A 25,211-nucleotide genomic window follows, 5' to 3' on the forward strand; every position below is an offset into this window, starting at 1 on the left:
TTCCTATATAATCCCATTCATTTCTTTATTTCTTTAAATTTATGTTTTTGTAATGCTTATAGTTTGCCCATAATGTACCTTATACCAATGCTTATTGACATAACTACAGGCTATAGCTTGTGGTTAATTCTGTCCACTAGAGGGCCTTCCAAGCAAAACTATTCATTTTTGTTTTGTTTTAACATTCATTTGGAATGACCAGCAGCAAGTGATGCTTTCATGCCAGGTAGCTAATAAGTAAGGCACACAATCAATTACATTAATTTGAATGGATTAACTGCCCATTACATCAAACTAGAAGCTCAGCCGCCCTTCGGGCGGCCGAGCGTCTAGTCGGCGACCTGGCCAACTCGGGAACAATATAAATAGGGAATGAATGCCCCGCCCTTTAATGCAAACCCCATTATACCTGTTGTCATAAGATAGGTCTTGACCATCTGTTTGCGTGTGTCAATTTATGCCCATATATGGAGATATCTGTATTGTCCGTCTGCATCCATTTTATGCCCATATATGGAGATCTATGCAGACACAGTGCCGGTTCTGGAAAACCCTGATGTCAGACATCAGAATCCGAACCTTTCGTGCTGGTTCCAGAAATTCGCGTATCTGGTCGGGTCGAGGCCGGGCACTGCACTACCTGCTGCGGCGGGGAACCTGCGCGCCGAATTTGAAATAGGGAATGAATGCCCCACCCTTTAATGAAAACCCCATTATACCTGTTGTCATAGGACCCGTTTTGACCATCTGTTTCTTGTCCACTTATGCCCATATAATAATGGAGATCTCTGCAGACACAGTACCGGTTCCGGAAAACTCTGATGTCAGACATCAGCTCAACATACCGGGCATCAATTTTATGCCCATATATGGAGATCTCTGTGAATCCCTACCCTTTAATGCAAACCCCATTATACATGTTGTCATAAGAGCCGTACGTAACCATGGCATGTTTTGTAGACTCGTGGCATACGTGATGTCAGAGCCTTTTATGATGTGATGTCACAATGAGTCAGCGCTTGCGCCGGTTTCCTCAGAAACAGCCTGATGTCAACAATCATCTCCGCATACGGAGATTCTGAACTTTTCGCGCGGGTTCGGGAAAACCACGCATCGGGTCGGGCCGAGGCCCGGCACTGCACTCCGCGCCACGGCGGGGAACGCGCGTGCCAAATCTGAAGCCGGTGGGATGAACGGTTCTCGAGATACGCGGGGCACATACATACATACATACATACATACTCACAGAGATTTCTCGCATTTATTGTAAGATTTATTGTAAGATGAGCACAAACAATTAGCACATTGGGTATCTGATGCACTGATGGGACAATATGTGATATTATCGTTTACCGGGATAAAAAACACTCACGATAATCGTATCGTGGAGATTTCATTTATCGTTATATCGTCCTCCGTCATGCACTCTATAATTGGTCAAAGGTACTTAAAATGTAAGTACTCGATAGTCTTTTTTTCACTCTATCAAATGTCTTTGCCAAAAAATAGCCGATCTACAAGCTCGATGCGACGCGTTGTGAGCTTGTAGATCTGCTATGTTTTGGCAAATGTTCCGCCCCAGGATAATGGCTTTTGATTATTGCGATAATATCATAAATCGCGATTTCCTTTGTCACAGTAATCGACCCCCATCTCAAAATATTTAGTTCCAGGGACTCCCCGGAAGCAAAATTTGAGTTACAACTTAAAAAATACATACATTCAAAGATTTGCACACATTTTCATGACTTTTTCAAAAAATAGCAGATCTACGAGCTCGCAGCGCGGCACTCGGTGCCGCGCTGTGAGCTTGTATATCTGCTATTTTTCAATAGTTAAAGTATAAAATAATTAAGGCCCTTCCACTTTGGGCCCTAGTAACTCAGTCCCGTCCCCCCGTCCCCCCCTTGTGACGCCCCTGCCCTGCTTCATCCTCATGCGTCTCACCAGGAGCAGAACGAGCGAAGCTTCCAGATCATGGAGGTCCAGGTGCTGTCCAACTGGGGCCACCCGGAGTACACGTGCATGTACCGTTTCCGGGTGCACGGCAAGCCCAGCAGCAACTGAGCACACGTCACACTACGATCTACAACCAGTCTGAGTTACATACTCTGGCAACTGTCAGAGTTACATACTTGTATGGTTCCATTAGTCTAGAGGGACAGGGGGGGTCCGCGCGCATAGGGTGGATTTGTTTTCGCCACCTGTTTTTCCTTAATCCTTGAAGGGTATATTTTAAGATTCTGCCAGGTACCAAGCTGAAATATGTTCTCATGGGGTTCATTTTTAATGATTTCTTGAACCTGCCCTGCCCATTCACTTACTATACAGGAAAAAAATATCCCCCCAAAAAAATCTTCTTTAAGTAGCATGTGAGGGGTCTAACTAGGGGTTTTCATGATTCTGAATCCATTGCAAGCATTTGTTTTGCACGAAAAACATTCCTTGGGCGAAAAATGGACCTCGCAAAACTGTGAAAAGTGATGACTCATCACTTTTCATCACAAAAAACATAGTTTTGTGGGGCAGTTTTTAGCCCATGGAATGTTTTTCGTGCAAAACAAATGCTTGCAGTGGATTCAGAATCATGAAAACCCCTAGTTAGACCCCTCACATGCTACTTAAAGATTTTTTGGGGGATCTTTTTTTCCTGTATAGTAAGTGAATGGGCAGGTGCAAGAAATCATTAAAAATGAACCCCATGAGAACATATTTCAGCTTGGTACCTGGCAGAATCTTAAAATATACCCTTCAAGGATTAAGAAAAAAACAGGTGGCAAAAGAAATCCACCCTATGCGCGCGGACCCCCCGTCCATCTAGACTACATCCTAAATGAACCCACGGAATCCCTGGAATCCACTTTGAGAACCACTGATCTACACGCTAAAATCCTCCGTGTTCATTTACCTACAAAGCGTGCGCAAATTGGACCCTATGGGTCCTTTTGGTTCCACTTGTGCACTCTTGAGTTTAAACGAACGCTTGGTTTCACTGTGCACTCTACTGGCGTGTCATCAATCTGTCGGAAGTTCTGCCAGTCAGTCGTATTTGCAGGAAAAAAGGTACAGTGGCGAGATGAAGAGTGTGTATGTGAGGATAATGATTAAATGTGTTCATACACGCACTGTTGCTCTGCAAAGAACTTGAATGCACACACGCATCTGCAGGCTCCAGGCTGGCACCTACTTGATCTACCTGCCTCATTATAGAATCACATTTAGACTTTTGTTGACCTTGAACCTTTCTCCCTGACTGGCTGAAAGCCTAAGAAGATCTGGTGCGGCCTTCACTAGTTTTATTTATTTTTCTTACAGACTCATTCTGGCCTCTTTCTGGACTCTGGTTTCCCAAGAGGTATCAGGGTCATGGGATTTAAAGGACAACTGTGTCTTTTTACAACAAGGGTTCATATTTTATATTGTAAATTAGAGAAAAGAAAAGATGAGTGTTAAAATGTTTTCGGTCACTTCTCTCTATAGTTTTAGCTTTTCAGTGGTTTGGGGCATGCATGCAAGTAGTCTTTTTAGACACAATAAGCCAGCAATTTCTTTATTACTATTTACAGTAGCCCCCATAAGTCACATCTGCCTATGAAAGATTGTGGTGCATCTTGGGAATGGGCTTATTGCGTCTAAAAATACATGTTTAGTCACTTGCATGCATGCCCCCAACCACTGAAATCAAAGTCATTAAAATCGCTAAAACGTTAGAAAGCAGTAAATGAAAACATTTTAACAAAATGTTTTTCTTTTCTCTAATTACAATCTAAAATGTGAACCCTTGTTGTAAAAAAAAAACAAAGTTGTCCTTTAAGTGTCCTTAGATGTGTGTATTGTCGTTCTCTTTTTAAAGGGAATTAAAATATTGCACTGATTCATTTTATTATTTGTTTTGATCCCGATAAGCTGCCACCAAAGTAGCAGATAGTCTTCCTCTTCATTCAATCAACTGTACTTTTATTTAATGTTTTGACTGCAACAAAACGGGTTTGTGTATTTTATTCCTGCTATGGATGCCTTGGCCCAAAACTACTTTTCACCATTATTTATATTTTTTGTAAAGCCTTCTACGTTTGTAAAGTGTCTTGGGACTATTTTGTGTGTATATATGTGTTTGTTTAGTTTTTTTCTGAGATTTGTATATGGTTGCAAGATAACATTTTGGAAATATAATAAAGATCTACTTTTTTTTTATTCTTTTGTAGTTAATGGGGGAGTTAATGGTTTCAAAACGGTACAGAAGGCAGATTTGCATATTAGGAAGCATTATGAAATAAAATAAACTTGTAACACTGCAGAATATATTTAGCATCAAAACCAGTATAGCTGATGCCTTGTTCATTCACATTGGTGCTTTTATTCATAGTGACATATCCCTTTATCCATCCATCCATCCATCTTCAACCGCTTATCCGGAATCGGGTCGCGGGGGTAACCGTTCCAACTGAGACTTCCAGATTTCCTTATCCCGGTAAACTTCCTCCACTCCCTCAGGGAGTATACCGAGGCGTTCCCAAGCCAGTTTGGAGATGTAATCCTTCCATCTGGTCTTTGGTCTGCCACGGGGTCTCCTCCCAGTGGGACGTGCATCGAGGACCTTCATGCTGGGTGGATGTAGCCTACTCATGACAAAAAAACAGAAAATGTCTAATTTCAGGTGAATTAATACGACAAAATACTTTAAGGCTGAAAGTTAACAGACTGATGAAGAACAGTGTCCTTTGTCATTACGGTGTGGTTCTAGTGCAGGGGTCTTCAATGGGGGGTCCCCAGAACTACTACAGGGGTCCTCCAAATCTTTGAGTGATAGAAACTCTTTTCTCCTTTTTTATATTAACCACTCGAACCCTAGAGTCCATACTCTGAGAACTTTTCCCAAAAATAGCAGATCTACAAGCTCACAACGCCTCGCAGTGCGAGGTGTTGTGAGCTTGTAGATCGGCTATCTTTGGCAAAGAGCTTTGGTGTAGAGGGGAAAAAGAGCAGACTACAGTAAGTACGGAGTGAAAGGTCAAGTATACTGACAGTTCAAGGTGGTTAAATATCTGAAAACAAATTGACATCAATCCAAAATACACTGATGATTGTGCTGTCAAACAATGAAACTAAATGGAATCTATGCACAGGTTGTGGGGCTCCCTGCTTCATCTCTAAACCAAGGGGTCCTTGGACTGAAAACGTCGAAGACCCCTGTTCTAGTGGGTTTGTTTGACCAGGGCCAATTCAGCAAAGCACTTGGAGAGGGTGTTTTTGAGCGGTGCCAATCGCTCCTACATCTGGCTTTGTGTGTATGGCCCTTACAAGAAGATATGCGCATGTCTTGTTTGATACAGGTGTATTTTTTTTCCTTAGAATATAAGTCAGTCACTGATTGGATGGAAGTATTGCCCACATTTGGAGTAATAAATCATGAGTGATAGATGAGTGGTTCCTCCAAACAATGGGGTTGTAAATATTACTTTTCTTTTAGAGGTTCCTACAATTGCATACAATTATTTCAAAAGATTTGAACACACGTGTATATCCTCTTGTATGGGCCATTCTTGCCGAGGAGGTGGCTGATAGAGCCAACTCAAGCAGCTTTGGAAAAGTAGGTAATAAAGCACAAGAAATGTGACTCATCAGGACACAGGGGCTAGGACTGTCTAGGAGAGGGGTGGGCAACTTTGATGATGGAGAGGGCCACAATATTTCCACCTTCACTCCCGAGGGCCACAATGCATACAGTATTGCTACATCCTACTTTGTCATTCTAGTATCTCATTCAAAAGCTAAAATAGAAGATCCACATAAGTAAAAGACGCGTTTTGAGCTTGTAGATCTGCTATTTTTGCTTCTTTTGAATTGGAATCCTGAATAATGTGTTATTTTTAAATTGGAATCCTGAAATGTACAAATTGTATTTAATTTCAAATGCATACTCATGTTAACTTTATGAACTTAAATACAAATATGTTGGATATTTAAAAAAGACCAACATTTGAGTCTAGTTTTAATCTAGTCATTAAGCTACTAAGATAGACTGAAGGAATTCAAACGGGTCATGTTTGCGTGTTTGGAATGGTAACAGCTGAAATCAATAATATATCAGTATTCTGATGTTAACCTGCAGGCCGCAGTGAGGGTGGGGGCCGCATGTGGCCCCCGGGCCGCCTTTTGCCCATGTATGGTCTAGGACCATAGACATAGAAAGGTAGACGCCTCCTTCGGCTAGGGGGCGTATGCATTGAGCAACTAAGGGAATCTTCGGCGTCTAGTCTATGTCCAAGCGTGTCTAGGAAGGGAGCGCTCGTTTTATGGTTAGATGTCACAGTTATTGTCCACGACGCTCAGTTATTGTCCACGACATTGCAAGCGGCGCGAAGGCCAGCGGACCTTGGTCCTGGGCCGCGCGAGTTACGAAGCCGTGGTGAATGCAATCGTTATATTTATGCCCAGGCCGTAAGGCCTGGGCAAGCCCACGATAAACGCCACGATAACCTCCTAACGCATTCTATTCACCTCCTCTGCGCGTTCCAAGTGACTACAATGGAGCGCTCCCTACCTCCGGTTCAGCCAATCACAGGGGGCTCGGCGGGGACCGGAACTTGGACAAGCTTGCGTATCAGCCAGACGCGAATCTTCGTCGCTTCCGTGTTCATTGCTTCCGCGTGCGTCACACATACGGAAGTCGGTAAGCCAATCAGAGGCAGGTGGGGGCTGGTCTTTACGTATGCAGCCTATAAGAACAGCTGAGCAGCGCAACATCGAACTGGCTCTGTTGAATTGAATTGTGGTCCTTGGATAAGTCACGGAAAAGACACGCTGTGATTGGCCAGTAGTCACTTTGACTGACAGCCTTCCCTTAGTTTTTTCAGGAAGTCCGGTCTAGAACTTTTGCACATCGCTCCAATTAACTGCAGAGGCGAACGAGGCATCTAGCTCTTTATATCTGTGTCTAGGACTAGGTCTATTTGAGCAGCTGTCTCCTGTGCTTCTTTGCGCGCCGTGCAATGATGTGTGCGTGAACAGTGCTTGTGTTTTTGGCCACCCCGCCATGCTTTTTCTTTGCGTGTGAACTTTGTTGTAATAGTCTAAAGCAGTCGGTTTCAACCAATGGTTCAGTGACCACTTGTGCTCCTTGAGGGAGTTCCTGGTGGTCCCCAGCTAAACTAAATGATGGAGAGTTGATATTTTTAGTAACCAAAATGGACCCTTACTAGTTTAGTTTAGTTTATTTGATCATCTCATACTTTTATACAGGTCATACATTAATATAATCATTGTTACAGGTGATCAAAAGGAATAGACAGAAGCTGAAAGCTTGCGAATGCCTATCCTATACGTATTCATGAATTAAGACATTGATTAGTTATAAGAGTGTTCAGATTTTTTTTTTCCATCATAAAAAGAAAAAAAAAGAAAGAAGAAAAAAGGAAAGCAGGGGAGGGTGCGTGTGCGTGCACAGTTACGATAATCCATGTGATGTGACAGTGGGGTCAGTTCAGAAAAGGCTAAGGTATGGCAACATGACTGGTGTCTTGCACGCGCGCAAGACACCAGTCATGTTGCCATACCTTAGCAACAGGCATGATACATTTATTTTAAGAAGTACATTCTATTTTTCCTCCGTTTCTATGGTTTATTGGGCTGGATATGGCAGCCTGGAATGGTGGTTCAAGTGCAGGCAGCTAAACTTGGCATGTTAGTAAACGTGCCACAATTAACAATAATGCATTGCACCTGTGCAGCTGACCTGCGGAACCTGGGAATATACCATCTTGTCAAGTTGGAGAGAATTTCGCATGTGTATTTATTTTACTGTAATTTAATAACATAATAACCAGAACAGATAGACAAAGAGACATTCGTGGATTTATATTTAAAAGTAACTTTTATTTTCCCCCTGGACCCAGGGTATGGCAGCTGCATACCCTTGCCATACCCAATTGACGCCCCTGTGCTGTGAGCTTGTTTCTTGGTCAGGTTGACTCGTTTCTTTATCTAGAGATAGCGTTGTTGACGGCCTTGGCTCCTGCAGTTGGTGGCCGGTCCCGGTTGCCTTGTTGAGAATAGATAGTCGATTGCACTTAATGTCCAGGTTACAAGTTCCATGGTTAGTTTTGGATTTTGCTTCGTTGTGGAGTGAGACGCTTTCGCAGTTCTGGAAGCGGTGTACGCTCACACAGCCAGGGCCCAACACAGATTTGAAGCCACTAGGGCTGTCAGCTGAGTTTTGGAGATAGGGCGCACACCCACACACAGACACACACTTGTGCTCGCACGTACAACACATCCTCTTGGGCTGAGAGATAGTGGCATAGAGGTCCTTGTTTTGAATTTTTTATCTGGGTCAGTTCGACTTTTAACCGTAATGGAGTTTATGCTCTCACACTGTTTGTACGTCGAGCCAGGGTAGTCAAAGCTGCCGTGTGTCGTCAGGAAACTGTGCAGATAATGAATGAGGAACTAGCTGAGGTGCTGACCACGGTGCAGAAGACTTTTTAAGAAAGACGCCACACTTCTCTTCTTAGGAAGAAGGCCTGTATCTGGTCCAAACACAGACAGACCGACAGATCAGAGAGAATGTCCGGGATCAAATGGATTCAGTTGTTTTTCATTCTTTTGCTTGGAGTCGACAATACTTACCTACTGGATCCTGTTGACTTCTACAGAAGATCTGGAGATGCTGTCAATCTGAGATGTAACAATGTACCTGATTATCCTGGCTGTAAATCAACTACGTGGCTTTATGAAGAAAAAGATTCCTCCGTTCCTGTTCAAATCAGTAAATTAAGCAAATCTAAAGCAAAAAGAATGAGTCTGGAGTTTGGAGTTAGAGTTTGGAGTCTAACTGCTCTCTGACTGTTAAAGACATCGTAGCTGAAGATGCTGGTCATTATACCTGTCGACGATTTGAGAATGGAAGATTTGATAAACGGTTGTATCTGTCTGTACTGAACGTCACCAGAGGAAACAGTGGGACAGAACGGACGTTAACATGTTCTCTGTTTGAACATGGTGTAAGCTGTGCCAAGCTGAGCTGGCTGGAGAAGGATGGAACACTGATAAAAAACAATAAGCCTGGATGTTCCACCACTCTGACCATCAACAACAACCTGATGAAGGTCAGATGTCAGGTGACTGTCCGGAACATAACAAAGACATTCATTGACTTCCCAGGAGACTTGAAGACGACACAAACAACCAACCCTCCCACTGGAACATCACATACGACTCTCTCATCCATCCAACCACCTGTTGATTCACTGTCAACTGTCTCTACCATCCAACACACACCAGGTAGGAGAGCACCCACCACATTACATTACAACTGACCCTGCATTATAGCTGACTAGACTACACAACTGACGTTTCCTCCTCCTTAAGAGTCTTTTTTTTCCCGTTACCATTGTCACAAATTGCTTGCTCAGTGTGGAGGCCTTGTACCGTGAGGTATCTGCTCGGGTTCTCTCTCTCCATAACAGATAACCTGTTATTTGACACTCTAATAAAATTGAATTGAATTGAACTGAACCACATTACCACAACTGTTGTGTCACTGTGTTGTGTCAGTTGTAATGCAAATATATGGTCAGTTTTAACATGGTGGTTCTTCATGAGTTCATTTAAAGGTAGGGTAAGTGATTTTCTTTGGTGAAAATAAGTGTTAAATAGCTCTATATTCTGATAGTAATTATTGCTATAGAGTGCTTGTTCAATAACAGTCTCCATGTCTGTCTCTCCAATTCTTTAATAAACAGAACATGCATTGTCAGGATACTAATTTGATCCAATCAGGATTGATAACCCAGACAGGTGAATTTTAATATTGACAATATAGGAATCTCCATATATGGGCATAAAACGTACGTAAGTAATGCCAAGCAGGGCCTTGGTGAGTTAGGGCCTTGTTTTGAAGTCTGTGGATCTCCATATATGGGCATAAGGGGTACCCTAACATTCTCATTTTAGGCCTGGGATTTATGACATCAGAAATCTCCATGTATGGGCATAATTCTTTTTTCTTCTTTTTTTTCTGGGAATGACCATATATGGACTTTTTTTTATTGCGACCGTCAGGGAGCAGTTTACTATGAAAACCTCCACCGGCCGTCCGTCCGTCGGTCGGTCGGTCGGTCGGTCACACGTCACACGTCACACCTTTGCCCTGCTCATATCTCCGCATCAGTATATAGGGCTTGTTTGTTTATTGTATGACATCACGCCACATCATCAGCTGTGGACTCTGTGATGTCATCGTATCGCATAACCCTGGCGATAAGGTCTGAGTCGAAGAAATGCTTCTTTCCTGGCAAGAATTGCCCCTTTATACTGTAGGGCTCGTTTGTGTATTGTATGACATCACGCCACATCATCGGCTGAGGACTGTGTGATGTCATCATATCTCCATATATGGAGACATAAGTTGCTCATGCCCAAATATGGGCTGGTGAGGTCAGACTTAGTGTGATGCGTAGGTTATCTCCATATATGGAGATTCAACTTCAATGAGTATATAAGACCGGCATTATCTACCGACAGCTGCTATAAGCCAACCCTGGCGATAAGGTCTGAGTCGAAGAAATGCTTCTTTCCTGGCAAGAATTGACCCTTTATACTGTAGGGCTCGTTTGTGTATTGTATGACATCACGCCACATCATCGGCTGAGGACTGTGTGATGTCATCATATCTCCATATATGGAGACATAAGTTGCTCATGCCCAAATATGGGCTGGTGAGGTCAGACTAAAGGCCTCTCCACACCAAAAAGTCTGCAAAGGACTGCAAAGAACTTGCAAAGGACTGCAAAGAACTGCAAAGAACTTGCAAAGGACTGCAAAGAACTGCACAGAACTTCGTCTGCCGACTGTATGCCGACTGTACTTACTGTACGCAATTGTGCGCATGCGCGGGGAGATCGCATGAAATACCATTCCAAACCAGGAGGTGGCAGTAGTCTGAAAGGCTATTTTCACTCCATAGTTGATCGTCCCTGCATGCCGTCGCTGTCGGAAAATGCTGTTATTAAGCCTATTATTTATATTATTATTTGGATAAAGTAGAACAACCTTTAAAACCAATCATAATCCTTTAAAATTGTATCATGATCTGACACTTTCACAACAGCTTGTTGCTGCTTCAGCGTTCTGCCTCCACTGCTGTGTGCAGTTGTATTATTTTGTCATACGATACGATGGTGTGACGTCGCGCATTGAAAATATCAGAGCTACAAGCTCACAACATGTCGGAACTTGAAGCGTTGTGAGCTTGTATGTCTGCTATGCTCGACACGCACCGTCATACGCTGAAGCACACATCCAGCTTTTCACAGCTGAAAGAGGAGGTAATCTAACCACTAGTAGGCACGGAGGCACTGTACGTGACTGTTCCCGTGCAGAGGAGAAGAAAAAAACAACAACAACACGGGCAGCTGCTGCACTATTACTAGCCCACTTTATTCTGTTGTGTTTAGTGTGTTGTCTCGGTGTCCTCTGTGACTGTGTGGAAACAGTATGTATGCCAACTGTAACCAAACACCTGCTTCTAATATCAACGCACTTAATGCGAAATATTCACGTGCTTTCAGACTCTTCAATGCAGAAAGTATCCAGGATACTTGGATATTCAGTATCCAATAACTCACCAATGCAGAGATATTAGTAGTAAAATGTCGACATCTAGTGGTCAACCTCAGAGGAGCGCAAAAATAAAACCTGAGGTGACTCCCAGCCTCGAACCAGATGCCAAGTGTGCTCTGTTCCCCAGTGTAACGCTCCACGCCACTGACCCTGACGGAGCGGCGCGGTATTGGGCGCCGATGACCCCCGTGAGTCGCCACCGAGGCGAGCGCTAGCGAGCCGAGTTGCCGCGACGAACGGTGGGAACGGCGCCCAATCCCACTCAGCCGCGTTACCGAGTTATGTGCCGTTATGGACAGAATAGTAAATATTCAGTCCCTCACTATCAACATCTACCCCACTATCCACGTCATAGATAAATGCACAAAAAAGGAGTCACTTCATCCGTTCATTAGCTCAGTCAGTAGAGCACGGATGCAACAAACCCACGGTTTGGGTTCGATTCCCCTGAGGGGAATAATATTCAAGGCGAGAGATATCGGCGCATGCGTACTTCAAAGTATCCACGGAGGATACTCCTCCGTGGATACCCAGTGCATATTCTCTGCATTCAAACGTCTGAGAAATGGTGAAAAAGTCGGATTGAATGCGAAGAGAGCAGTCGAAGCCGGTGCCAAACTGGACCCAGTTGAAACGTGGACGTGGATATTATACAATCAAGCACCTTTCTCGCAGTTCACTCGCGCCCACTTTATTCAGTTCAGTTGTGTGTAGTGTGTTGTCTCGGTGTCCTCTGTGACTGTGTGGAAACAGTATGTATGCCAAACAGATAGCTACCAGCGGATTGTGTGTTGTCTTTTATTTTATCCGCTCTCGTTGGCTCATTTGACTGCCGACGGACAAGGGACCGACTCAACAAAACCGAGCAAGTCCAGTTTCCCAGTTCTCGGTCGATAACGCTCCCGACCCGCTGCCGAAAACCTGACGATGAGCTCCCGTTCGGCAGCCGACGCTATCCGCAGCCTTCCGCCGCCGAATCGTCGACGAATCTGTGCGGTTAAAAGTGGCCTTTAGTGTGATGCGTAGGTTATCTACATATATGGAGATTCAACTTGATAATTGGTAAAACAAACTTTTGGCCTATTTGTGGAGATAAGCGACCAACGGTCGCTTATCTCCCGATTAGGGAGTCTTGGGCATGGACGACTTATATCTCCATATACGGAGATGGCCATATATGGAGATACGATGACATCACAGAGTCCACAGCTGATGATGTGGCGTGATGTCATACAATAAACAAACAAGCCCTATATACTGATGCGATACGATGACTCCATATATGGAGACATAAGTTGCTCATGCCCAAATATGGGCTGGTGAGGTCAGACTTAGTGTGATGCGTAGGTTATCTCCATATATGGAGATTCAACTTCAATGAGTATATAAGACCGGCATTATCTACCGACAGCTGCTATAAGCCAACCCTGGCGATAAGGTCTGAGTCGAAGAAATGCTTCTTTCCTGGCAAGAATTGACCCTTTATACTGTAGGGCTCGTTTGTGTATTGTATGACATCACGCCACATCATCGGCTGAGGACTGTGTGATGTCATCATATCTCCATATATGGAGACATAAGTTGCTCATGCCCAAATATGGGCTGGTGAGGTCAGACTAAAGGCCTCTCCACACCAAAAAGTCTGCAAAGGACTGCAAAGAACTTGCAAAGGACTGCAAAGAACTGCAAAGAACTTGCAAAGGACTGCAAAGAACTGCACAGAACTTCGTCTGCCGACTGACGGACGGACGGCCGGTGGAGGTTTTCATAGTAAACTGCTCCCTGACGGTCGCAATGAAAACCTCCACCGGCCGTCCGTCCGTCGGTCGGTCACACGTCACACCTTTGCCCTGCTCATATAGATACGATGACATCACAGAGTCCACAGCTGATGATGTGGCGTGATGTCATACAATGCACCATGCCCAAATTTGGAGATCATGTGTGGCAAAATATCAACAAACGAGTGAAAGGCCTTTATCCAAATTTGGAGATCATGTGTGGCAAAATATCAACAAACGAGTGAAAGGCCTTTATCAAGTAACCATAGCAACTAAAAATCAACAAATTGTGCAAAGTGAAATATCTTTATCTGGTAACCATAGAAACCAAAATAATCAACAAATATGAGTATTTGTCCCCTTGTAGTATAGATAGATGTGGGAATGGCTGACACAGAACTCCATATTTGGACATAGAAGTGACAGACAGATGATATCTCCATATATGGGCATAAAAGAGCATGGCTGATGGCTGAGGACTGTGTGATGTCATCATATCTCCATATATGGAGACATAAGTTGCTCATGCCCAAATATGGGCTGGTGAGGTCAGACTTAGTGTGATGCGTAGGTTATCTCCATATATGGAGATTCAACTTCAATGAGTATATAAGACCGGCATTATCTACCGACAGCTGCTATAAGCCAACCCTGGCGATAAGGTCTGAGTCGAAGAAATGCTTCTTTCCTGGCAAGAATTGCCCCTTTATACTGTAGGGCTCGTTTGTGTATTGTATGATGACATCACACAGTCCTCAGCCGATGATGTGGCGTGATGTCATCATATCTCCATATATGGAGACATAAGTTGCTCATGCCCAAATATGGGCTGGTGAGGTCAGACTTAGTGTGATGCGTAGGTGCGTAGGTTATCTCCATATATGGAGATTCAACTTCAATGAGTAACCATGGCAAACTGTCAACTGCCCGTATGTCTTGATAATTGGTAAAACAAACTTTTGGCCTATTTGTGGAGATAAGCGACCAACGGTCGCTTATCTCCCGATTAGGGAGTCTTACTGGTATCAAAACCTCCACCGGCCGTCCGTCGGTCGGTCGGTCGGTCGGTCGGTCACACGTCACACGTCACACCTTTGCCCTGCTCATATCTCCGCATCAGTATGACATCACACCACATGTGTACACAAACCTTTGTGTACGTTGCTGTGGCAACAGTCTGTTGTTGCTGGTCTGTTAGTGTACGTTAGCAACCACCTTAGCAACCATGGTTTTACCCTAGCAACCAACTGTTTACCCTAGCAACCAACTGTTTACCATAGCAACCATGTTTTTTTACCCTAGCAACCAACTGTTTACCATAGCAACCATTTTTTTACCCTAGCAACCAACTGTTTACCATAGCAACCATGTTTTTTATCCTACATCCCTCCATATATGGAGATAACCGACGAATCTCACTAAGTCTGACCTCACAAGCCCCATATTTGGACACGAACAACATATAACTCCATATATAGAGACATAGCTGCTGACATCAGTATGACATCACACTGCTGACATCAGTATGACATCACACCCTACACAAATGACCCTTATATAAGACCGGCATTATCTACCGACAGATTTCACGATGTAAAGTCCAGTTCAACATTTAGAAACATCAAAAATGGTAAAATACCAAACAATACAGGTTCTCAGGGTTCTTGAAGATCAAGAGTCTTGGTCAAATACTTCTGTTGGTTTCTGCACTGATCATTTATACAATTCAGCTGTGTTTGCTCGTGTCATCATGATGAGGTCATAAATCAGCCATGCCCAAATATAGATTTTACGGGTTTACATGCTTACTCAGTTATTCGTTATGTGAAAGTCCTATGACGTCTATGATATCTGACATCATCATACATACATTCCCTTTTATGCCCATAAATGGAGATCCCCTCTGTAGAACCAGCCACTGACATCACTGTAATGTCAGGGGAACCAAATCCCTTTTATGCCCATATATGGAGATCCCTGTGATGCCAGGGGAACCAAATCCCTTTTATGCCCATATATGGAGATATGGAGATCCCCGTGTTGCCAGGGTAACCAAATCCATTTTATTCCCATATATGGAGATCCCTGTGATGCCAGGGGAACCAAATCCCTTTTACGCCCATATATGGAGATCCCTTATGTCATCAATATTAAGCCCATATCTGTGAATATCTATGGGTACCAGATGTCTCCATATATGGTTAAATGGTCCGATATACATCACTGGCCAGAAGACCAAGAAATGGTGCAACCTCGCCCTTTGCTTTTCTCCCTTAGGCATCTTACTGGTAGGTAGTTTAATGAGGAATGCAGTATGGTGGTAGGTAGGTAGTTATGGCCTTTGATGTAAGATTTTCACTTTCTAGGATAACTATATTTGCTATTCCCAGATGATGCCCTTTTAGGGTACCCCTCATGCCCATATATGGAGATCCCCAGGCTTTACTAATTAACATAAGTTTTATGCCCATATATGGAGATCATTGTCCCAATGTCATCAGATATATGGGCATAAATGGACACAGGCAAACTAGATGGGCTGTATGGATATCCAGATGTGTGATGTAAGTGTTTTATTCCAAATGTGGCACCCCACAGACATATTTCCAGAAACAAAATCCCTTTCATGCCCATATATGGAGATTTCTGATGTCATCAATCCCAGGCCCTGTAAAAAACATGGTTGCTATGGTAAACAGTTGGTTGCTAGGGTAAACAGTTGGTTGCTAGGGTAAGAAAACATGGTTGCTATGGTAAACAATTGGTTGCTAGGGTAAACAGTTGGTTGCTAGGGTAAAAAAAACATGGTTGCTGTGGTAAACAGTTGGTTGCTAGGGTAAACAGTTGGTTGCTAAGGTAAAAAACATGGTTGCTATGGTAAACAGTTGGTTAGTAGGGTAAACCTTCAATGATTTTGACATCTTGTTACTAATCTGTCGGTAGATAATGCCGGTCTTATATAAGGGTCATTTGTGTACGGTGTGATGTCATACTGATGTCAGCAGTGTGACAGGAGATAAGCGACCAACGGTCGCTTATCTCCCGATTAGGGAGTCTTACTGGTATGTATCCATATACATACAATATATGGTATGCCCATACATGGAGATGGGCATAAAAAAGACGTACGTTAATTAGTAATGCCAAGCAGGGCCTTGGTGAGTTAGGGCCTTGGTTTGAGGCAGGCAGGCAGGCAGGCAGGCAGGCAAGCTAGCTACGAGTTTTTTTTTTTTCAGGGTATAATGCGACCGATTGACTAGATGCACTTTATCACAGGGGTGGTGCAATCTTTCCTGTGTTTTTTATGTTTGTGTATGTTTGGGTTGTAAAGGTTAAAATGGAGCTCCTAGTTGTTTTTTTGTTATATATTCTGAACAAGGTCCCCACCTGCAGTCGGCAGCTGGGGAGTACGTAACTTAAGTACCTTTACTCGAGTAAAGAGAATGAAGGTTTACCCAAAATAAACCAACCTGGGAGAAATTAAAAGTCGAATAAAACAGGGCTATCAGTTGTGTTTTTGTTATGTTCTGAAAGGAATGAAAAACAATTCCCAACAGAGTCAGTCAGTTGTTTACCCGTTCTCTGCAAGAGGAACGGTTTTCACAGGATATGGTGTTTTTGACGACAAAACAGGAGGACAGGAGAAAACTGGTTAAAATAAAATAAACAGTCATCAAATTAAACTGGTTAAAATAAAATTGAAATAAAACAGTCCATCAGTAAGTTAGTCAAGTTGGTAGCGAGTTAGTGGAGTTCCGCTATACCTGTTCTGCCCATGTCAAGTCCGTCCTGTCCCATAAAATGAAATAAATAAAGTAAAAATAATCCCTACCACCTGTCATTGATGGAAAACAATAATTAATACATTAGGGGCATGGAAACAGATTCAAATATATATGTCACGGTTTTTTTGCGTCTCAGAGAATTAGAGAAACGGAGCGCTTGCCGTGCCGCACAGGGCGGAACAAGCGGTCGCAACAACAACGTCCTCCAGGCGGAGCCACTCGATTGTCCACGACATTGCAAGCGGCACGAAGGCCAGCGGACCTTGGTCCTGCTCTTCGCCCCCGAGCGCCGCAGGCGCGAGTGGCCGCGAAGAGCGGGCCAGGGCCGCGCGGCCGGCGGAGCGCCGCGCGAGTTACGAAGCCGTGGTGAATGCAATCGTTATATTTATGCCCAGGCCGTAAGGCCTGGGCAAGCCCACGATAAACGCCCTGTCCAAGTGACTACAATGGAGCTAATGGCTAAGCTAGGCTAGGCTAGGCTAGGCTAGGCTAGGCTAGGCTAGTAAATAAAGAAAGAGTCGCAAACGAGTGACGTCAGCGCCTTCACTATTGAATGGCTGCGTCGCCATCTGGTGGTGATTAGTGTGTGGTGAACTACAAAACGAGCGCTCTTACCACAGTCTCCCTGAGTTACCCAGTTACCCTGTAACATATATATCCCAAGCGTTGGTTGTTATCAGTACTACATTGGAATGAAAAACAAGGCTGGGGGAGTCGTGACAAGAGTGAATGAAACCCCTTTTGAGCGAGAGAGAGGGAGAGAGAGAAACCAAGACCAAAGGTCATATGTGCACATAATTCCTAACAAAAAGAAAGTGAGACCCATTTCGAGAGAGGGAGGCAGGGAGCAAGGTCAAACAGAGAGTAAAAATGTTGAGAAGCGACTCGTGGCCTCTCAAAGTAAAATAAGAAAAATGAAATAAAAACTTAAATTATCCAGCAATTCCCTCATAGTTTTTTTTTCAAAATAAAACAATAATAAACCATAAACCAAAATGTAAGCATCGGTCAAGCAAGCGCGGGCAAGCATAAGCGCCAGCAAGCCAGCAGCATAAGCAAGATAAGCACACACTGTACAGTACTGCACAGAACACATGAATCCTGTAGCACCGCTCACTTCACCTTGGTTTGATTTTTTTGTTTTCTTCTTTCATGATAGACAAACCAAAATGTAACCAGGGGAGAAAAATAGGATTAGAGAGGATTAGACAGACAATATATCAAAAACATTTAACACGTACTTAGTAGGGCTTTCACTTCAAGCATTTTTTACAGATCGACTAGTTGAAGCCACTGGTAGTCGACTAGTCGACTAGTCGTTAACATATTATGTCATAATAAAGAGCGCTGTGTCACGGCTTTTCACAGCAGCCAAGTTACCATGACAACGGATACTCACACAAACCCATGTGTGCACGTTAACGCAACATAACAGACCAGCATTTCACAATGCACATCCATTTTAGCTGCTACAGTAATAGAAACCCATGCTTGGACTCACCATTAGATGCTGTCTCTCTCTCGTAAACAAATCACATATCCATTTCCATTTGCATGGTCGGCTAGCCAGGCTAGCCAGGCTAGCTCGCTGCACAACACAAACACTCCTCTGTCCTTTAATTACTTCTCGAACGTGCGGAACGTCGCGATCGGTCGGTCTGTTGTAGCAAGAACTCGGCTGTCCTCACTTGCTGATTTGATCGCGCTACGATGTTATACTGTTAAACAACTATATTGTGTAGGACTATTCTCACAACTCACTGCTGTGTGCACTGCAGACGCGCAGACTTTCATCACTTTGGGTGAACTCTGGGTGAACTCCAGCACTGTCTTGGGATTAACCCCCGGTAGGCAGATGCAGCAAGGTGTGTGTGTGTGTGTGTGTGTGTGTGTGTGTGTGTGTGTGACTGGATAATAATATTCTGTTTGTAATGGTTGTTAGAAATAAAACAACTATAATCGAATTGAAATGAGTTTGCTAGGTCTTCATAAAAAAAATAAAAAAAAACGAAAATATTTTATTTTATTTTTGTTATAGACTTTTCGACTAGTACCTACAAGATCGACTAGTGGTTATACTAGTTGACTAGTCAACTAGTCGACTAGTTGGTGAAAGCCCTAGTACTTAGTCAAAAGTAAACTATAAATATAGTACCATTATCTATGCGTCCCCAGGGTCAAAAGAGTGTTTGTTCTTTTAGAGACATTGTAATCCAGAAAGTCACATAGCAGATCTACAAGCTCACAACGCGTCCCATCGCGTTGTGATTTTGAAAGGCAGTGCCAGCCAGGTTCGGCTGGGGGGGCATTGTGTCAAGCCCCTCTGTGTTCAGCATCTGAAAACATTGTTTGTGTTCTCTGTTCCTTCCTAATGAGGTTTGAGTGGCATCCAGTGGCAATGTCCAATTTCTCCGCAGCTCCACACATATCCATTGAAATGTTCCAGGAAAGGTTTTAGGTATTGCTGGTAAATGGGAGTCCCCGGTGATCTTCCAGAGTGACTTGAGGTCCGGGTTAAAAGGAGGTTCTGGGTTTAGATTGTAACATCTCATCCGTGTGGGTCCAGGTTTTACACAATAAAAACACTGCTTCTCGGAGCAGGGGGCTTCAGCAGTGGGTCCCAGTGGCTTCAGCAGTGGGTCCAAGTTTTCGAGTGGTAGGCCTTGACTTGCCTGATGGACTGGCCATGTTTAATTAAATGTTCTTGGGAGCGCTCACAGAGTTATGGGGTGGATAGAGTCTCTGAGATAAAAAGCTCCTTTATTCAACATCTCAGAGTGGCCTGAAACGGAAATTAGAATAATAATAATACGACTAAAAAACGAAACACACCACCAGATAAAACACGACATGTAAGCGTAAAATCTCCTACCGTAACATTGCAAATTCCCCAAAATCTCCTAACATTGCAAATTCATGCAAACTGCTAACTGATGGTTATCCCAGGGGATCAACCGGGAGGGATTTGTGGTGCAAACTGTTTTGACGGTTACCCCTGTGGGTCAACCGGGAGGGATTTGTGCATATAACGCCAACTAGTTACGTTTCAGCGCCTGGGCATCAGTCCAACACGAGGACTGAGAGGATGACTCTTATTGCGCAATGAAACGTCAACTGGGACCGCAGTTATCCGTGGCCAAACGGCTGCTATGGCCCAAACGTGCAACAAAAAGCGACAAAACAATAGACTAAAAAAACATTAAACAATAAAAACGCAGCTTGGGCTAGAGATAGCTAGTCTCTAACTTAGCAGGTACAAACGTCTGTACCCCGGATTGTGATGAATTAGGACTTAGTGTGTGAGAATGAAGCATGCCTCTCAAGTCTCTGTGCGGAGAGATGAGGGGAGAGAGACTGTCTGTGAAAGGCCCCTGGTGTGGCACGGTGTGAGGAAGGCAGAGGCTGGCTGTCCGATTCTGAAGGCTGTCTCCTTTTCTTCTCTCATTCTCTCTCTCTCAGCAGCCGCCCAGCGCAGCTGTGCCAGAGCTAGAATCCCAAGCCTGGCCACCTCCATTTCGGCTTTCTTCAGACTTTTCCGTTGTGAGATTTTATCAATATGTTGATACAGTACTCGCAGGAGGAAAAACGTGTGGGAGAGAGTCATTTCAGTGATAATCCGTGGGAGTCAGGGGAAACATCTGATAATATCCTCGACTGGTTGTTAACTGGTTCTAGCAGCGGAGGAGAAGAGATGAGTCCAACAAAGTTGAGTCCCCAATATCTCCTCAGAGCTAATCCGGCATCGAGTAGGGCCATTTGATGGAAGGATTATTATATTCCATATGGATAAACAGTTTTCCCCGACCATAATAAAGTACTCGCACACAAGAAATGAGTCCACACCAGCGTAATTCCGTTTTTTGTTAGTTGTATTGAAAATATAGTTCAGAGTTCAAATTGTAGCAAGTACAGTACACCCATCGTTGGTTCTTCCTCTAATAGACAGTTGACATGGCTTTATATAGTTACTTTAACAGTATGATGTAATAGGTGACCGTGTTCACCTCATCGGCTGACCTGACCTTTATCAGTGGTCAGATTCAGAACACAACAGTTACATACTGTATCAGGCCCTTGTACAGTGTCAAGGCTGTAGGAACAACAAAGTTAAAACAACAGGGTTTGTTTTGGAACACAGGGTGGCAAACAGCACAATCAAAGAATTAAGATATTTGACTGTTATACACAAATTGGTACACATTATATTAATATTATATTAAATAATATTAATCCATCAGTGTTCCTTGGTGTTTTTGTTTTGTTAAGTGTCTATGCAGCTGTGGCCCTATCTCTAAGGCCGCAATCACATATATGCGTGAGACACGGCAACGACAAAAAACCACGTGACCTTCATTGACAATGAATTGGATCTCCCCTCCCCCACTCATTCTGACGATACGGACACGATAGCTGTCGCAACTGTGTGTAGCGCGCCTGAATGTCTCCTAAAGCCCTTATCAGAGTCTCAGTACTACAAGTATCTTCTTTTAGTAACCACTGGTATGATCGCCTCTCTTGTCAAAGCTGATTTTTTTTTAAACATACATAGGGTGTTCTTTTTACATGCTAGTGTTTTTATGTTGTTGTTTTTCTTTTTTAATGGTCCTCTGAATCTACACGAATAAAGTTGATTGACTCAAGATGGAATTTAAGGATTTTCTCAATAAGCTAATAATAAACAAAACATAGAACAAATATACTTTTCTTTGCACAGAATCAAAGGTTTTATGGTCGGGATTAACCAGGATCCTGGATGGCTTTAACCTGACTGCGCCAGATGGTGGCAGCAGTGCGTATGCCTGCATAACGCTCTGCCTTTGCCATCTGAGATTGCTCAGGGAGAGTTGATAACACTCGTAAAGTCCCGGGCCGGACGAATCAGCGGCAGACTACGGGCGGGCTCTGAGCGGCTCTGAGCCAATAGAGTCTGATTGCAGACCACGTGGAAACCCAGGAGGCGGATTATGGGTGGTTGGAGTTGGCACTCCCAGACTGTGATAGAGACGGCCCCATCCAATCACCTGCTAAAGAATTGGAAAAAATGGCCCGCCCCTTACATTGGGTCTGCCCGAGCAATCCCGGATGTAAGGCAGAGCGTTATGCAGGCATACGCACTGCTGCCACCATCTGGCGCAGTCAGGTTAGGATGGCTTGCGTCTATTCTTAAAATATTTTTGTAAAAGTCTATGCGAAAATGAAAGGCAGATTTATTTTGTGGCACCAGTAAACCACTCCCACTGCTATGCACTATAACAGCATATTGGTGCAAATATTTGATTAAAGTGGTTCAAATCTAGGATGCATTCCTGGTCTAAATGGGTTAAACAAACTACAAAATAGATATTTCACTTTAAAAAAAAAACTCTTGTAATTTTATCATCTAATCAGGCTTTTGGGCACACCCAGGACAGTTTTTGAATGTCTTCATTCCGTATTTAGATATTTGATATTCACGTCCCCCATTTTGCCCCCTTCCAGGACCTTCCTATACAAACCCATTATAACTTCAAACTCCATTTTAACCACGCTAGATTAAATGAAAACAACTGTACTTTTTTCTGGAGACACCCTCCGAATACGTGAGCAGGCCGTGTTTTTTTCGATAAAGTTTTTCATTTATCTTTTGTTGTATTTAATAATTTTCATTTCCCCCAAAAATGTATAGAAATCAATGAAAAATGTTATCGAAATAACACGGCCTGCTCACGTATTCGGAGGGTGTCAGGAGTCACCAGAAAAAAGGACAAGTGTTTTAATTGAATCTATCATGGTTAAAATGGAGTTTGAAGTTATAATGGGTTTGTATAGGAAGGTCCTGGAAGGGGGAAAATGAATATCTAAATATCTTGTAGAAGCCGTATGACTGATTTAGCATATTATTTTGTATTATTATTATTAGATTAAAGTTAATTCAATTATTGGCCAATTTGGGCACTAATTAAGGGCACGCCTCTCCCAGGCTGGGTTTGATTACAACAGAGGGCATAATTATGGACAGGTGAGGGGGAAGGGGCAGTCACCGTATGGGAGCAAATGTTGAAGACAAAGTTGAATAAAAGGATTGGTAACCTGATCGCTTTTGCAGAATTTGCACAACAAGGCCAGAGCTCGGTATGTAACAAAACAAGCTCTAAAGAAAAACAGCATTTAACTATTAGAGTTATTTTTGTTTTACCGCACTGAGCTTTTATTGGTGATCGTTTGCTCCATCAATTGCCATCCTTTTTCATTTGTCACTGTCAGACTTTTAAAGGTGACATGTTTTCTACAGTCCGTTTGTATTAGTTTTTTGTATTGTCACTGTTGGACTTTTATTTGTGACATACATTTGCGTGGCACTGCCACTGCCGTTTTATTTTTGACTGTTCGTTTTTTGCACTGTACGTGAGCTGCAGCACTTTATTGTGTGGTTAAAAGAAAAAGCTCACACTATATCGGACATCACGCAGCAAGTGCAACAAAAAAACTGAACTTAAATTGTGAAGAGAAGAGCATGGCTTTGTACACAGAAGACTGGTGGTCAGATGATCCTCCAGAACTTAGTCCGGAGGTTATTGCAAAAATGTCAGAAGACTGGTGTTCAGACGACGACCCTCCAGAGCTAAGTCTGGAGGTCATTGACAAAATTGTGAAAAGCTATTTTGATGACACACAGGACACTAAACTTGTTTCCTCAAATAGGAGCCAAGCTCCCAGTCAGATACAGGGTCTGAGGGAGCACAATGGAAGCAGTTTGGACACTGATGTTGCTGTGGTGGAGAAAGGACACTCCTCCCCTTCCAGCCAAGGCAAGAAGAGCAATCACACATTGGAAAATCAGGATGAAGGAAAATCCTCAGAACAGATGGAGCCAACCAAGGAACCAGCAAACAGCAAAGCAACTGCTAACCCACCAACATCACATGGTCATATTGGGGCCGGTGGTGGGGACACCTTTATGTTTTCAGTTGTGCCAATCAACAGTCAGGGAGATGGGCCCCATGCAGTGAGAACCAAAGTGGCCTGGGTTCTTAGTGGGGGTCCACAACGTCGAGGTGGAACTAACAGTAGGAGCAAGAGGGGCTGCTCCAGTGTTGCCACCAATGCTATATCCATCATGCACACAGAGAGAATGGATCAGGAACATCATGCCTTCATGGAGATCCCAGAACCGACAACAAAACAACAACTCAACCTGAAGAGAAGCTGTCATCTGCCAGAGGGAAGGGACCTGGACTTCCTGTGGTGGTGTGAGGGCTACATTGAGCCCTCTCCAGTCAACCAAGAGAGAGAGAAGTGAACCAACCTGTCAAGTGCTGGTGGCAATGGGAGGCCGCTGAGTTGCAGACTATAACCAAAGTTCTCTTCTCAATCTTTCTCCTTTTTCTTTCTTTACAGTGACATCAGAAGACTCAAAGCTTAATTACATCACACATACCACATAGCCTTGATTTATGATTTTCTCATGTTAACTGCTTCTATAAATGTATTTTTGTAATTGTGCATATTATGCCCAATTAGGGGCTGGTGTTGTAGAAGCCTGTTAAATAAATTAATTAAAGTTAAATAAGTATGGATCTATAAATCCATAATTAAAATAAGACAAAGAGACCAAAGGACTATATCTTAGATTGCTGTATTTTAAGAGAGCAGACAAGGAAGACAGACAGTAAGCATACCATAGCGGCAGCTTTCTAAATCTCTCTCTCCTCCAAGATGGAGGAGAACAGTATATAAAGAGTACAGTTTATGACAGTAAGATCGTGGGACTCATTCATTTGTTCCCAGATCATAACAAGGAAGAAAGACAGTGACATTATAACAGTAGAAGTCGTGGGACTCATTGATTTGTTCCCAGATCATAACAAGGAAGTCAGTGATACATAGTGTTGGTAATTTTCCACTAGTGACATACAGTATATCATGATTTCGTAGCCAGGGCAACCAAAGTTACCATGACCTGCAATCTTTTAGCCTGAGCTTAAAGTATCCGACCAAAATGTGGTCTCTTATACTGTAAGTTCAGTTCATAATATATATTATA

At 43.3% G+C, this 25,211-nt stretch overlaps 1 protein-coding gene across 6 annotated transcripts in view; it reads left to right on the forward strand.

The window, feature by feature from the left end:
• LOC308303684 (SUN domain-containing protein 1-like) overlaps positions 1-24,025 on the forward strand; it is an 84,893-nt gene extending 60,868 nt beyond the window's left edge. For 5 of the 6 annotated variants that reach the window (XM_080748141.1, XM_080748143.1, XM_080748145.1 and 2 more), the window contains one exon: positions 1,951-4,194. In XM_080748141.1, coding sequence (XP_080604267.1) covers positions 1,951-2,067 — 117 coding nt within the window. In that variant the 3' untranslated portion in view covers positions 2,068-4,194. Of the gene's footprint in view, positions 1-1,950; positions 4,195-23,869 lie in introns of those variants that run through there. The other variant, XM_080748142.1, reaches the window with a different exon arrangement.
• The last annotated feature ends 1,186 nt before the right edge of the window (positions 24,026-25,211 follow it).

Source organism: Nannobrachium achirus, assembly GCF_963921795.1.
Source record: "Nannobrachium achirus genome assembly, chromosome: 18".
NCBI lineage: Eukaryota > Metazoa > Chordata > Actinopteri > Myctophiformes > Myctophidae > Nannobrachium > Nannobrachium achirus.